General features: G+C 39.0%; 1 protein-coding gene across 6 annotated transcripts in view; it reads right to left on the bottom strand.

Moving 5' to 3' along the window:
* Positions 1-7,057: 7,057 nt before the first annotated feature.
* Positions 7,058-15,327, bottom strand: part of HJURP (Holliday junction recognition protein) — a 41,427-nt gene continuing 33,157 nt past the window's right edge. For 3 of the 6 annotated variants that reach the window (XM_074972770.1, XM_074972734.1, XM_074972742.1), the window contains 3 exons: positions 13,764-13,825; positions 10,930-11,017; positions 7,058-8,650 (listed from right to left, as the gene is read on the bottom strand). In XM_074972770.1, coding sequence (XP_074828871.1) covers positions 8,523-8,650; positions 10,930-11,017; positions 13,764-13,825 — 278 coding nt within the window. In that variant the 3' untranslated portion in view covers positions 7,058-8,522. The remainder of the gene's footprint in view (positions 8,651-10,929; positions 11,018-13,763; positions 13,826-15,327) is intronic. The other 3 variants (XM_074972760.1, XM_074972777.1, XM_074972752.1) reach the window with 3 other exon arrangements.

Raw genomic sequence — 15,327 nt, 5'->3', positions numbered from 1 at the left:
GACAAAACATCTACAGAGGACCCCTGACTCAACTGACAGATCACACAAGATAAAGTAGATCTTTCACTTGTTTATGTTGCGGGAAAGAGACTGAATAAATAGGATCCTGAATTTGGAAGAATAGCTTGGTAAATGAAACCAATGGGATAAATGGGTAAGTGATTCATTCAAATTGTCTGCTGGTCATAACTGCCAACTAATTTAGGTCAGCAGGTAGCAGGATTTTAGACACAGAATGCTAATTTTTAAAGCAACCCAAAGAAGAGCTGGCCACCTTCATAGTTATCTATTTTGTAAAGCAGTTACAGGAGCCAAGTACCTCTCAGAATTTGGCCCCAAATTAGCAATTATCCTGCATGCTTTATAGCAGGACTTACTTCTTCATTTCAGTTGCCCATGGATCCCACTTCAAGGGATCTAAAAATGGGCCACATGATCCTCTGTAGAAAGCTAGCATATTTTGCCTGTTATTCTATGTTGTTTCAAGAGTAGTTTGGGAAATCAAAGGCACTTTAAGACTGGCATATTTAATAGTTAAAACTTGTCCTGCTATTCAATATTTAATACTGTCCTACTGTGACTGCAGTAATATTTAAGGTTAATTAGAAAATAATATAACTGCTTCAGTTCATTTAATTAATGCTTTGTATACCCAGCAAACGTAATGCTATTCGAATATACTCTTAGCTTCCTATGGTGAACAGTACCAGAATCTCAAATCTCTACTTCTGTACCAGTAACATTTTCTCGGTCTATTCAACAATCTGTAAAAGAAAATGGCAAATGATCTGTGAAAATAAGCCTCCTGAGGAGGACAAAATGATTTCTACTGGGTTTCACATTGTCACTTTAAAAACTATTTTAGGAAGATAGGAAAAAGTCTTTTTACTCCCCAAACAATTCAGTAACTGTATGCATAGGTCATACTTAAAAATGTACAGCACAATTTTATCTTGAAAGCTCTTTGGGGGCAAAGACTAATTTTATGTATGGCACATTTTGGGTGCTACGTAAATAGGAATAGTAGCAAACACCAACACACCACTGCTATAATGCTACCGCATCTGGGTGCCAGGGCAAAGGGGTACATTTTTCCCATATGAAAAGCATAAAGAAAAACAGAATGAACTTGATTGCTCAAGGTCCTATTTAAAAGCAACACACAAATTGACTTGCTCTCCTAGAAACTATTTCATTCTAAGTGAGATGTAGACAACTAATGTTGCAGAGGCAGAAATAATGCTCGTAGGGAATCAATAGAAAATACATGAAGCATTATAAAAAAAACCCAGATCCCCAGACTAATACCTCCCTGCCCCCTAAAAAGAGGTAAACCGAAGCTAAACACAGGGACATCAGAACAAGAAATGCTATCTTAATCTGGTTGCCCTAATTACCATAGTTGAGTGAGATTGAATCAAAGTAAAAAGACTTAGCTGCATATCAACAAGCTCTTGGCCCCATGAGCCAAAAAAGTTTTGAACAGCATCTCTGTTAATGGTGAGATGTAAAATAAGTATTTCAACTAAGCTGACACACCAAACAGATCTAGTACCAAGCCCCTTCAAGGTGATTAAAAGTAAGGCTTATCTAACTAATTAGGCAAGCAAACAGCCCCCAGGACAAGCATTCATGTTGTCACATGTTTATGTTATACAGAGAATCAAAATAAGGAATGTAGTATTCTCAGTTAATACAATTTATGAAGCCTTTTATCTAAATAAAGATTGGCCAAGGTCCATTACTCCCTATATGTCTCTCACTTTTTCAAAGGGCACTCCTACCCCACAGTACCCACTTGCTGGCTAGATAGCTCTGGTGAGGCCTGCCTTAGTTTCCCTTTAACTCAGTCTCCCTTAAAAAGTCCACACAGGCCAGATATTCAGAACATTCCCCCCTCCTGGGGTCCAGTTTATTAAGACCTGCAGAAAGTCTTTCAAAAGAAAACTCAGACTTACAATCTCTTCATCCCAGTTTCCTCTAGGACCAGTCCCTCCTCCCTGAGGCTCTGTCTTCCCTACAGACTTCCAGTACTGTTCACCTCCAGTTCCAAGCTAAGCTAAGCTAAGCACGCACAGCCAGCCAGCCTTCCTTCCTTCCTAGAGGCCTGAGGTATAGCCTTTTCCATTACTACCTTCCTCCACCTGAGTCACAGCCCAGCCAGGGCCTTCTTATGCCTTACAGCACCTGTGAGTAACTGCTAACAACCTGCAGCTGTCTAGCCCTTTGTAAGGCCCAGGTGCCTTCTCTGAAGCACAACTAGGCAGCAGGTAATCAGTCCAGGTGCACTGGACCTCACACTCCCTCTCAAAGGGGCCAGTGACATTGTAATACATTGTTTGTACTCTGTGCATGGTCTGTATCTTTGGCTTCCCTGCCTCACACTGAAAATCCCATGTCTCTGATAATCAAGGTTCAGAAAACTTTACCAAAGCCCCAATTCCACAAAGCACTTATGCTTAAGGCCCATTCAAGTCAGTGGGATTTAAGCACTTGCTTCACTTAAGGGCATGTACTTAAAGTCCTTTACTGAGTTGGTGCCCGAGTCAGTACACTTGGTTCCCTCTGTGGCATTGTCAGTCTTCACTGATTTCAGTCAAGCTATGACAATTTACACCAACATAGGGCCTGCAATATTCCTTATACTTGTCCCTTGGTGGTTTGTTGGGAGAAGTGAAGATGGAAGTTATCAGCAATTCTCTCCTACACTCAGCTTTCCCTCCCTGGCTGATCACTGCAATGGTTAAGAACATAAGAATGGCCACACTGGGTCAGACCAAAGAACCATCCAAACCAGTATCCTGTCTACCGATGGTGGCCAATGCCAGGTGCCCCAGAGGGAGTGAACCTAACAGTGATCTCTCTCCTGCCATCCATCTCCACCCTCTGACAAACAGAGGCTAGGGACACCATTCCTTACTCATCCTGGCTAATAGCCATTAATGGACTTAACCTCCATGAATTTATCCAGTTCTCTTTTAAACCCTGTTATAGTCCTAGCCTTCACAACCTCCTCAGGCAAGGAGTTCCACAGGTTGACTGTTCGCTGTGTGAAGAACTACTTCCTTTTATTTGTTTTAAACCTGCTACCCATTAATTTCATTTGGTGGCCCCTAGTTCTTATATTATGGGAACAAGTAAATAACTTTTCCCTATTCACTTTCTCCACATCACTCATAATTTTATATACCTCTATCATATCCCCCCTTAGTTTCCTCTTTTCCAAGCTGAAAAGTCCTAGCCTCTTTAATCTCTCCTCATATGGGACCCATTCCAAACCCCTAACCATTTTAGTGGCCCATTTTAGTTACATTATCTACTGCTGTCACCACAGCCTCCATTTTAGGATAAATAACCATAATGTTCATGTCAGTTATACATTGAGACACTTCTACTGTTGCTCTGTGAGATAGAGGTTTTTTCCTCCCCAGACTGCAGATATCTATATAATGAAGCAATTCTCTGGCTCTTTGGTCTCAGGTTCACTTTTGAACCTGGACTAAGCCTGTTGCATTTAGGCACTACATCCCTGAAAGCCATAACCTGTCCCAGCAATAGCCTTTGTTATTATTATTTTTTTTTTTGCCATAGTGGCTTTTAGGGGGTTGCTAAATGTCTCTTAAAAACAAAGTTGTCTGGCAGAGAACATTCTTCCCTGCTCTTTAGGCAACATATCACCTAGTGGTCCTGATGTAACTTTTGGTGTTATTGATTAAATGTTATATAATTACAATGACATAAAGTGAATTTATTAGGATGATGTTAAGAATAAACATCTGCATTATTTAAATATTTTACTATGTTAATGACAATTTTTTTTTAAAATGATACAGTATAGTCTGAAACCACCTTCATCATATCAAAAGCATTTTTGATATTTATTCACTTCCTTACATTAGAATAAAGTCAAAAGAAAAAGAAACAAAGAGGAAAAAGAACAAAGCCATAGTGAACAGGGGAAAGATGACTAAGGGCTTGGCTACACTTGCAAGTTAGAGTGCATTAAAGCAGCATCGGGCACCCTAGCTCACCACCCATCCACACTGGCAAGGCACATAGAACGCTCTGACTTCACGGCTAGAGCACAGCTGGCACTCCACCTCGGCGAGAAGATTAACGCTTGTTGCGTAGTGGCTGAAACGCCCGAGCATCAGTGTGAACGAGGTGTTGCATTACTGCGCTCTGATCAGCCTCCAGAAACGTCCCATAATCCCCTTAAGTCAAGTGGCCACTCTTCTCTTTGTTTTGAACTTGCCCAGGAATGCGGATATGCCCTTTGAAAGCTCTGTTTCTTACAGCCGCTCCAAGACAAAGCAAGCTGTTATGTGGAATGCTGTGTGAGAGGGGCGGGGGGGGGGGAAGGAGGAGGTCTGTTGCTGTCTGAACTTACAAGACAGCACGCTGACATGCTTTCAGCACCCCCAAAACCCACTCTCTCCCTCCACATACACACAACACACTTCCTGTCCCACTCCACCCCACCCCCGCATTTGAAAAGCACGTTGCAGTCAATTGCATGCTGGGATAGCTGCCCATAATGCACCGCTCCTAATGCTGCTGCAAGTGCTGCAAACGTGGCCACGCCAGTGCGCTTAAAATTGTCAGTGTGGACAGACTGCGGCGCTTTCCCTACTGCTGGTTTAACTCAAAGCACTCTACAGCTGCAAGTGTAGCCAGACCCTCAGACAAGACCTGGTAGACCAGACAGAAAAGGTAACATGTAGAACCATGATGATGTCATACACATCACATCAGTCTATACGTTTTTCAACAGTGTCACCTGGCACATCAGTAGAGTTCCCTGGATACGTCACCATTTCTTAGATAGTGAAAAACAAATGACAACAAAAATTGTGGAATTCTTTCTTATGTGCTACTCTCAGCATTTCTCAATCGAGAACTGTTAGCATCTCTCACTTACAGAAATTAATATCAGATACAGGATCAAACTCAAATGCCTCTTGAGGTTTTTCCTGGACCACTTCTCCAGAATTTTTCTAGTCTGTTGGGACAAGTAGGTTGGAATATGTGTACTTAATCTCAATCTCTAAATAATTTCTACTATATCTTAACTGAGTAAGTATTGTACAATACTTCTAGGCAGGAATGAACCTCACCTTCTATCACCAGTATTGGGAATATTACCCCTAGAATAGCCAAGGCCTGTCCAAGGAACATATTCAAATATACTTTAAAGATGTTCTGGAACAGTTAAAACAAAAGAAGATAAATTATGCATGCAATATTTGAAGGATGGAGAAGATTTGGGAGATCATTGAGTGGGGAAGAATTTTATTTCAAAAGATCCATTGGAAATGGCATTTCCAGAGCACATCACCTACTATTCATGTGTGTTTGAAACGGGAAGAAACAGAAGCCAACAAAAACAACATAAGAAAGAACTGTTTGTGTTTATTGTTAAAAGGCAGACATCATCCCAAGGAAGAATCCAGTGTTCAGAAAGTCAAAAAAACCACGCAGTGAAAGGAATCTTATAACTGATTTACGTCCCTTTGCTACACCCACCAGGATAGGTGATGTGGCACAAACAAAAAGAGAGAGCGCTTGAGGTTGTGATGAAGGACTTCTAAAACTATGTGCACAAGAGCCTTTTCTACTACTAAGATTAGTGACAACCTAGCAATGCTTTCTGTAATATTCAGGAGAGCTTTTGCCTACCTTTCACTCGATTATTTTCCCAATAAAGTTATCTTTTAAGTCAATTTGAATTGGGTATCTGAACTGTTAGCTGGGGATAGTTGTTGCCCTTAGACAAGAGTTTTCTGGTTTCTCAAAGAACAGATGAGAAGTCTCTCATCTTACCCTGAGATTGAAAGCTCTTTTGGTTTAGGACCATCTTTTTGTACTGGGGCTCCTAAGTCCTACAGTAATACATACATGCAACCAACCAACCAACCAACCAGATGACTGCCTCGGTACAAAGTCACATACATAGGGATCACTGGTTTCCCTTCCTAAGGAGTGTAACAGGGGCCAGTTAGGGTCATTGTGGACACAGAATACATGTGCCCTAATGGGCATCATAAAATGATTCCTCTAACTTTTAGGAAGCAGCATCAAACCTCCCAGGACTTGTTAGGCAATGGAAGCATGCTCCTGTGGCCTGAAAGAAGTCTGTAATAAAGCAGCTCTGTGCTTGCAGCAGTTATACTAGCAGTTACATTAGAACAATCTCCCTGCCAAGAAAGAACAGGAGGTGGGGCCATGAAAAACAAAACAAAACAAACAGACAAACAGAACCCACAGCACAATGACCACCTGAAATGTTTGCAGATTACCCAGGAATGGGAGTTAGGCCAGAACGTGAACCAGCTGAAGTGATGTGCTCTGTAAATCTGGGAGAGCATTTGCCCTTGAAGTACCAAACATGCAGTAGGCAGACAAATTTGTCATACACACTCCTGTAACAAGGGTTGAACAGCTGGAAAATATATTCTATCTTCCCCAAGAATAACAGCCTGAATACATTCTGGTGCTTCTGATAGGTTATTGCATATATACTGGCCTAACTGGCATGTTATTTTTTTTGTGCTTTAGAGTATGTGGACCCGTATTACATTACATTATCATGATGAAATTGTCATTGGTAAGACTGGGAACGATGAAATTGCAACACCAAGTTTATATTTAGTAGTGCTGTCGATTAATCACAGTTAACTCACACGATTAACTCAAAAAAGTTAATCGCGATTAAAAAAATTAATAAATGATTAATTGCAGTTTTAATCACACTGTTAAACAATAGAATGCCAATTGAAATTTATTACATTTTTTGGAATGTTTTTCTATATTTTCAAATCTATTGATTTCAATTATGACACAGAATACAAAGTGTACACTGCTCACTTGATTTTTATTACAAATATGTGCACTGTAAAAATCATAAAAGAAATTTTTCAGTTCACCTCAGACAAGTCCTGTAGTGCAATCTCTTTATCATGAAAACGCAACTTATAAAGGTAAATTTTTTGATTACATAACTGCATTCAAAAACAAAACAATGCAAAACTTCAGAGCCTACAAGTCCACTCAGCCCTATTTCTTGTTCAGCCAATTGCTAAGACAAACAAGTTTGTTTACATTTATGGGAGATAATGCTGCCTACTTATTTACAATGTCACCTGAAAGTGAGAACAGCCATTCGCATGGCACTTTTGTAGCTGGCTTTGGAAGGTATTTATATGCCAGATATGCTAACCATTCGTATCCCCTTCATGCTTCGGCCACCGTTCCAGAGGACATGATTCCATGCTGATGACGCTCATTAAAAAAAATAATGTGCTAATTAAATTTGTGAATGAACTCCTCAGGGGGAGAATTGTATGTCTCCTGCTGCGTGTTACCCGCATTCTGCCATATATTTTGTTATAGCAGTCTCGGATGATGACCCAGCACATGTTGTTCATTTTAAGAACACTTTCACTGCAGATTTCACAAGACATAAAGAAGGTACCAATGTGAGATTTCTAAAGATAGCTACAGCATTCGACCCAAGGTTTAAGAATCTGAAGTGCCTTCCAAAATCTGAGAGGGACGAGGTGTGCAGCATGCTTTCAGAAGTCTTAAAAGAGCAACACTCCAATGCAGAAACGACAGAGCTGAACCACCAAAAAAGAAAAATTAACCTTTTGCTGGTGGCATCTGACTCAGATGATGAAAACGAACATGCGTCAGTCTGCTCTGCTTTAGATTGTTATCGAGCAGTGTACACTTTGTACACTGTGTTGTAATTGAAATCAACATATTTAAAAATGTAGAAAACATCCACAAGTATTTAAATAAATGGTATTCTATTATTAACAGTGCAATTAATTTTTTCAATCATGTGATTAAGTTTTTTAATCGCTTGACAGCCCTAAAATTAGTAAAATATATATCCATTAAACTTTATAAAAACTGCCAAATCCAATAATATATAAAAATTTATTAAGCAATTAAGATTTATGATGAAGTACATTGAAAATTAAACATTAAAACCTCAAATCTGATATTACAGCCACATTACAAAGTCATAATACATTATACTGCATTTGGACTTCCAGACCAGTGTTTCCAGGAGCCTAATAACGTGCATATATAAAGCAGGGGTGGACAGGAGAGGCTAGGAATTCTGGTCGAATACAAAGCCAAGGTACATTATTATAAGCATATTAAAATCCATGTCTATAAGCAAACAGAAAAAAATGCAAATCACAAGCATCTATTACGACGAACACTACTAAATATAAAAGTTAAACAAATAACTCAGACCAAAGAAGGAATCTTGATTCCCTCCAGTGGACTTCTGGGGCCAAATGAATGACTCCTCATTAAGGAAAGGTGTCCTGCCCACCTTGGCCGAAGGCAAAGCTGGTCTCCAAGGAATTATTTTGGATGAGAGGGAAAGTACATAGCAGGACTAACTATATACTAGAGCACTATTCCTCAGCTCCCTCCCTATCAATAAATGCAATTTTCAGATTGCAATGGTTAATTAAAATGTCTTTGATGTCTTTACAAATTTATAAAATAATATTTTCTCTGTAGCCTTCCAGAAATGCTCCTTGCGTATCTTTAGCGATGAAGTCTTCCCAAAAGAACGCCTGAGCTTTTCTCTCCCCCATTATTGTAGCTGAGTTTTCTGGATACCCTGGAAAAGGATTTTAGATCATAAGTTACTGGTAATTAAAAAGCATCCACGCTAGCTGAATCTCCAACAGAACAGAACAGAAGTTGAATGCCAAAGCAGAGAATCTAGTCACCTTAAAATATTAATGGCAAAATGCAATAGGCCTAATACAGGAATTCCCACATCCACCCAACTGTTGAAAATCCTTTATTTTTTCATTGTATTAATGCCTAAGTAATATGAATAAATTAAATGAAATCTGCTTTAACCTAATTTAGGTTAAAAGCTTTAAAAACAATCTACTGCATGTGTACAAACATAAATGTAAAGTTTTGCTCCACTGAAGCAAATACATCTATACAGAATTCATCTACTGCTCTACTTTTCATTTTCCCCCTCAGGAACTGAAGGATTGGCAGCTTTTTATTTAGATTTGTTGTAAACTAATCCGCTCTGTGATCACACCCTCAAGTGGTCCATCCCAATACAGTGTGAGGCAACAATTCATAACAGATCTATAATAAATCTGTTTTTGACCTTTCCTTCTCTGAAATTGATCTTTTATAATTAGCTTCTTGCTAGAAGTTGCCAAATCCAAAGTCATTACAGACACAAGAGGACTTAGCTGGTTCTTTCCCAGCTGTTCATTAGAACATACAGCAGCTTCACTATCTACTTGACTAAGATTTCTGAAGACTTCAAAACCACTCAGCACAAGTTCCATTTCCAGGATGTTTACTGCAGTCATCTCTTGGACCTCTAAAGCTATCATAGTGCTAGACTGAGCAAACTCTCCAGCTGAGTCTTAATTCAGGTTACACAAATGCATAATCACTGATTTGCAATTAAGGAACACATTTTCTATTCCAGATAAGTTAGCAATTGAACACTCACTAATGCTTTTCACATGAAGCCTGTTACCTGTATGCACGAAGAAAAAAAAGTTTCTGGCTGGAAACAACTTGCCCATATCATAGGGAGGAGAGGTTTCCATTTATAGCAGAGGGAAGAAAAAAGCATGAATTAAGAAACTGAGTAAAGATGTAATAAAAAAATATTTACATGAGCAAGCTCAAGCAAAGCTCACAGAAAGTCCACCTACCCATTAGCTTGCTCAAGATCATCCACTAAAATCAACTATTTTTTAATCTCATATAGAAATGAAAGGCCTTAACCAGAGAGAGATTCCATACTTTAATTAAAAAAGAAAATGAAAAGAGCAAACAATTTAAGCAGGAGTGGAGATGAAATTACAGAAACACACACACATGACCAGCCCACTACATTTTCTGTACACGTCATGTGTTAGAGAAATTGTTTTTGAAATTATACTTTTGTAATTTTTTTGAAAGGTCACTACTGTATTGTTTTCAGAGTAGCAGCCGTGTTAGTCTGTATCCGCAAAAAGAAAAGGAGTACTTGTGGCACCTTAGAGGCGAACAAATTTATTGTATTGTCTATTCTGTTGCCTATAAAGCTGGATTAGTTATGAGTCTACAAGAACAAGACTCTGAGGGAGCTGAAGTTTCAGAAATCTGGTAGCTTAATATTTTCCTTCTAAACAAAAATCACAAATTAAAAATATTTGCCCACTGGAAAGCTGGAAGTCTCCCATTTCCAATGGTAGATAATATCATACCTGTTTCTAGCCTTAGTACGCCACAAGATATCCAAACCTGAACCTGTCAATGTACTAAAGTTATTAATCCTGGGTCTCAGAAAAGTAATTTTTTTGGGAGGGAGGATAGGATTTAGGGAAGGACACGTGATGAGAAGAGAAGCAAATTCTGTGGTATGTTTAAAAATACTTGTGGATGTCAAGTCAATCTGTAGATTGTAACGTTAATGCTCTTTCTATATATGGATAAGGCAGACGAGATGGTCTGTTATGTTTCATACTTTATTACATATTCTATACATGTGCACATATATTTAAATAATGTATTCCTCTATCATGTATACAGACCAACTACAGCCTTTAAAATCTTAATGTAAAAAAGTCCCATGATATGATATATTACAAAAAGTCCGTGACACATGGATCCTAAAAATATAGGTTTTTACGAAGAGTAATGTAGTGTTATCAATTCAGTGATTAACTGCAGTCATTTTTTGTTATAAGTCCATAACCTATATGTAGGCCCCCACACTCCCCCAAATCACCACATGAAGGAGCACAGCACATTTGTAAACCTTTTCTTAAAAAAAAAAAAAAAGAAAAAAAAAAAGAAAAAAAAAAAAAGAAAAAAAAAAACAACTTATTTTGCTGCTATTTTTGTAACTACTGAAAAGTCACTTGCCTTTGTTAATATTTTTGTGCACTTCTGGATGAGCCATTATTTTGCAATGTCCTAGGGATACTTGCATAGATATTTGCAATCCTGGATTCTGGTGATAAAATTAATGGGGTCATAAGGTTAAGTACCACAGTGAGCACTCTATCCAGTACTGTATGTTAAAATATTGGACTATTCTGACCTTAGGAGCAAGCTCAGAGCAGCAGTTCTAAGTATTAAAAGAAAGCAACAACTTACTTCCATCTGCGAAGTATAATGAACGTTCTTTACGTGAAAGCCTCTGGCCAAATTTAATTTCAAATACAATCTGTACTTTATAACAGTGAACTTACTTAAGTGTATAACTAATTTCTTTTCAAGACCTTATAATTTATCAGCATTAGAAAAGGATGGAAATATCTTGCAATTAGATTTAGGATCACAGAAAGGCATTGTAGGGAGCTGTGAATATCAGTTAAGAGAAATAATACAGAGGGATATAAGAGGTTAACAACTCAGAGCAAACAATAAAATGAGACTCATCTTGGAAAAATGAGACCTAAAAGAAATAGTTAACATGAAAAAAGCCTTATTTCTGAAGAATTTGTATCTACTATACTTACCAGAAACAGAGATTATTAAAACTGTAAGGCATTAACAAAAAAGTATATTTTTTCCAGTCTGTTAACTATGTGCATTTGATATTGTTTTATGTAGTCTGTCACCATTTCCCCTGCATATTGAGTTAGTTCTTCCCTTGCTGAAAAGATCCTAGTGTAACAGAAAAACTAACTTTTTAAAATGAAGTTAAATTTGACAGTGTCCATTCATATATCTTGGGAAAATAATTCAGAACACAAATGTTCAGTGGGAGTGAGAAACTTATCAAACAGAAACACTGAAACTGATGACAGAAGATAAATTAGATACACGTTTGCAATGCTACCTTGTAGGAAAAAAAGCTAGTGCAATTTCCTTACATAGAAACATCATATTAGAGTAGAAAGTTAACAGTCCCTCTTCCATATCGCTTGTATGTCATCAGACGTGGAATACTGCACTCGATTCTGGGTCTCATTAATTAGAGCACTGTGCAAATGCAAAATCTGGATTCGCATCTATCTGCCATCTGTAAAAATGGTCCACGTATATGGATAGTAAGCAGATATCTGTGGATTTGAAGGGCTCTACTCATTACTAGACCTATACTAACTGGACAGAACTTAAGGAACAGCAACAAGAAACAACTAGGGGGGCCACTGTGATTGATTTATAAACAATGATTAAGACAGTTCAATACTTATAGTTTGGCAGTGACTCTTTAATTAGGTATGGACTGGAACACAGTAGTGAGCGACAAAATATTTAAATAGTATAAACATGCCACAGATACAGGGGAGTATCTATAACCAAGACAGTATATAATAAAAATGTCAACATTTTGGTTGAATATCAGAGGGAAACAAACTTCCTGACAGCAAAAGCTATTTAGATTGAAGAATCCTGACCCACAGAGGTGGTGGAAGCTCCATCACCTGGGAGATGCAAGGACTAACTATGCTAAACAACAGAAGTGCATAACAAGAAATAAAACTCTGCAGTGGCATGGAGATGGGCTAGATAACCTCACAGGAAAGTTTCATCTCTACTTTCTGTAAACTTATCTGATACTGTCACTTTTAACAAGCAGATCAGGGCGACAACTTTAAAGAAAAGAAAGTCAAGTCTGTTTACATATTATTTTCCACTTTTCCTCTTATATGATTGAAATTATTCATCCCTATATATCAAGTGCATCATTTTTTGGGAACCCCAGAATGGATCCTCCTTGGAGAGGATATTTATGTAAACAAGTAGTTCAGAAATCACAGAAGGTAGATCTGAGTAACCAAAAAGTTATCTCTAGGAGATTCCAGGGATGTAAGGCAAGGATGACAAGAGAGAAGTGATAGCAGAGGTATATGAAACGTCCTTTGAGACCAGAGGCTGGATCTCCGTCAAGCTTTTTGCCAAAGGGTAAGCTCTGGAAAAAGATGTGTTCCCCAAAAGTGTGAAATTTTATTATTCTAATTATGTTGATACCACCAATCTAGGTGAGCAGTTGTACAGATTTAGCTTACTCTAAACCTAGGAGAGCTTTGCTGGTATCAGTATACCTAGTGGCAAAGCATGCCTAGTACAGATTCAGTTTATACTGGCAAAACTGAGCTTTTGCCAATATAGTTAATACATTATGGATAACCTGAAAAATTTTGCCTGACTAAATGAGAGCAAGAAAGACTGACCAGAAAATTCTTTCCCCTTACAATGGCTTCTTTAAAAGTCTTAAGGGCTTTCCCCAACCCCTGCTGATGTTTATAAAGGTCTTTTCATCAAAGGAGAAGGCCAGCACCCCCATTAAATGTGTTTGGGTCTGCCCTTTTCCCACCTGTCTCTTGCTTTTGTTTACACTACTGACGGCATGCCAGCTTCAGCAGCACTGAAGCAAGACCTCCTAACCTCTGAACTCTAGAGAAGTCCCAAAGAGTAAAAAATCCCTCTCCTAGCTCCCACTGCTCCTTTCTCTATACTATAGTTTGGGAAAGGAAGAACAACCTTCCTGTCTGCACCCCCAGCCACAAACAAAATGGTCTGTGGAGAGAAGGAGGAGGTCCCCCTGGCTCTCCCTTTTTGCCTCTTGCCTACACAGGGCTCCCAGGAAAAGGGTATACTCTCCTGGCACCAAACTTAGAAACAGCAGAAGCTCTTCTCTTGTGTTTCTGGTAAAAAGTAAATGCCCCCTTACAGGCACTAAGGAGAGGCATACATGTTCCCCACAAGAGCAATGCAAAAGTGGTGACATGCTAATGACAACTCACCTTGAACAGAACCAAGAAAGTGAATAAACACAGTGCTGTCAAAATGCACAAAGTAAAAAAAGCTGAGGAAACAGAAAAAAAAAATCTTGAATCACTTTCAGCTTCTCTTATGTACTTCTTGCCACAAGTGGATGTATAACACCTCCAAAGAGTAATGAGATTTTTCAAGTTTACTGTGTCCCCATAAGCTTCAGCATGGAGATTTTATGGCCAATTTAGATGGACCTGAAAATAATGTATTAAATTGGAAACACTGACAACTTTAACTATGAGAACTCCTAAGCAGGTGCTGCTGTATCTGAAGTAGCTTATTTTAAATATCAAGCTTCAGATTTACAATTCTCTGTAACTCTTTATGATGGTAACTACAAAGATTAGGAATTTTATAGGCCCCGGGAGTTTGTGCCTATCTAATCTCAAACCAGTTTAAATTTTTCAAATTCAGAACTTGAGCAAATCCTCTTGCTGACTTAGTGGCAGCACTTGAATTTAGCTTAAGTCCTCCTAAGGAAGATCTACACTTACAATGCTGCAACAGTGCAGTTGCACCGATGCAACTGCACCGCTTAAGGAAAGATTTTCCTATGCTGTTGGGAGAGCATCTCTCATCCCCATAATAAATACACCTCTGTGAGAGACAGTGTCTATGTCAATAGGACAGGCTCTCTGCTGACATAGCGCTGTCTACACTGAAGGTTAGGTTGATATAAGTACGTCATCCAGGACTGGATTTTCACATCCCTGAGAGATATAGTTATACTGATATAAGTCTGTACTGTAGACCTGACCTAGGACATATTTGTAATCTTGTTACTGTGTAACCACAAGTTTTGTAGAGCTGGAAGCAGGAACTCCCCAAGAGTGGTGGTAAAAACTTTTAGTTCTTGAAAACATGACTAACTAATCAGCAACTTCTCTACTACACATTAAGGGATATTAGCTATGTATGGTATTAGCAATACAGCACAGAAGGGGAGCAGGAAAAAAGATGGTTACTCACCTTTGTAATTGTTGTTCTTCGAGAGATGTTGCTCATATTCATTCCAATTAGGTGTGTGCGCACCGTGTGCATGGCCAGAGAATTTTTACCTTAGCACCTCCTGGCGGGTCAGCCGTGGAGCCCCCTAGAGTGGTGCCTTCACGGCGCTAGATATATACCCCAGCCGATCCAACGCCCCCTCAGCTCCTTCTTGCCGGCTACTCCGATGGAGGGGAAGGAGGGCGGGTTTGGAATAGATATAGGTAACACATCTCGAAGAACAACAGTTAAAAAAAAATGAGTAACTGTCTTCTTTTCGAGTGCTTGCTCATATTGATTCCAATTAGGTGACTCCCAAGCCTTACCTAGGCGGTGGGGTCGGAGTGAAGTACTGTGGATTGTAGGACTGCTCTACCAAACGTCGCATCGTCTCTGGCTTTTCGGACGATGGCATAGTGAGTGGTAAAAGTATATACTGAAGACCAAGTAACAGCTCTGCAGATCTCCTGGATTGGGACCTGGGCCAGGAAAGTTGCCGCCGAGGCCTGAGCCCTTGTAGAGTGAGCGGTGAGTGGCAGGGTCAAA

This window comes from Natator depressus, chromosome 1 (genome assembly GCF_965152275.1).
Source record: "Natator depressus isolate rNatDep1 chromosome 1, rNatDep2.hap1, whole genome shotgun sequence".
Taxonomy (NCBI): domain Eukaryota; kingdom Metazoa; phylum Chordata; order Testudines; family Cheloniidae; genus Natator; species Natator depressus.
The sequence above is the reverse complement of the archived record's forward strand: the minus strand, read 5'-3'. Positions and strand labels throughout refer to the sequence as shown.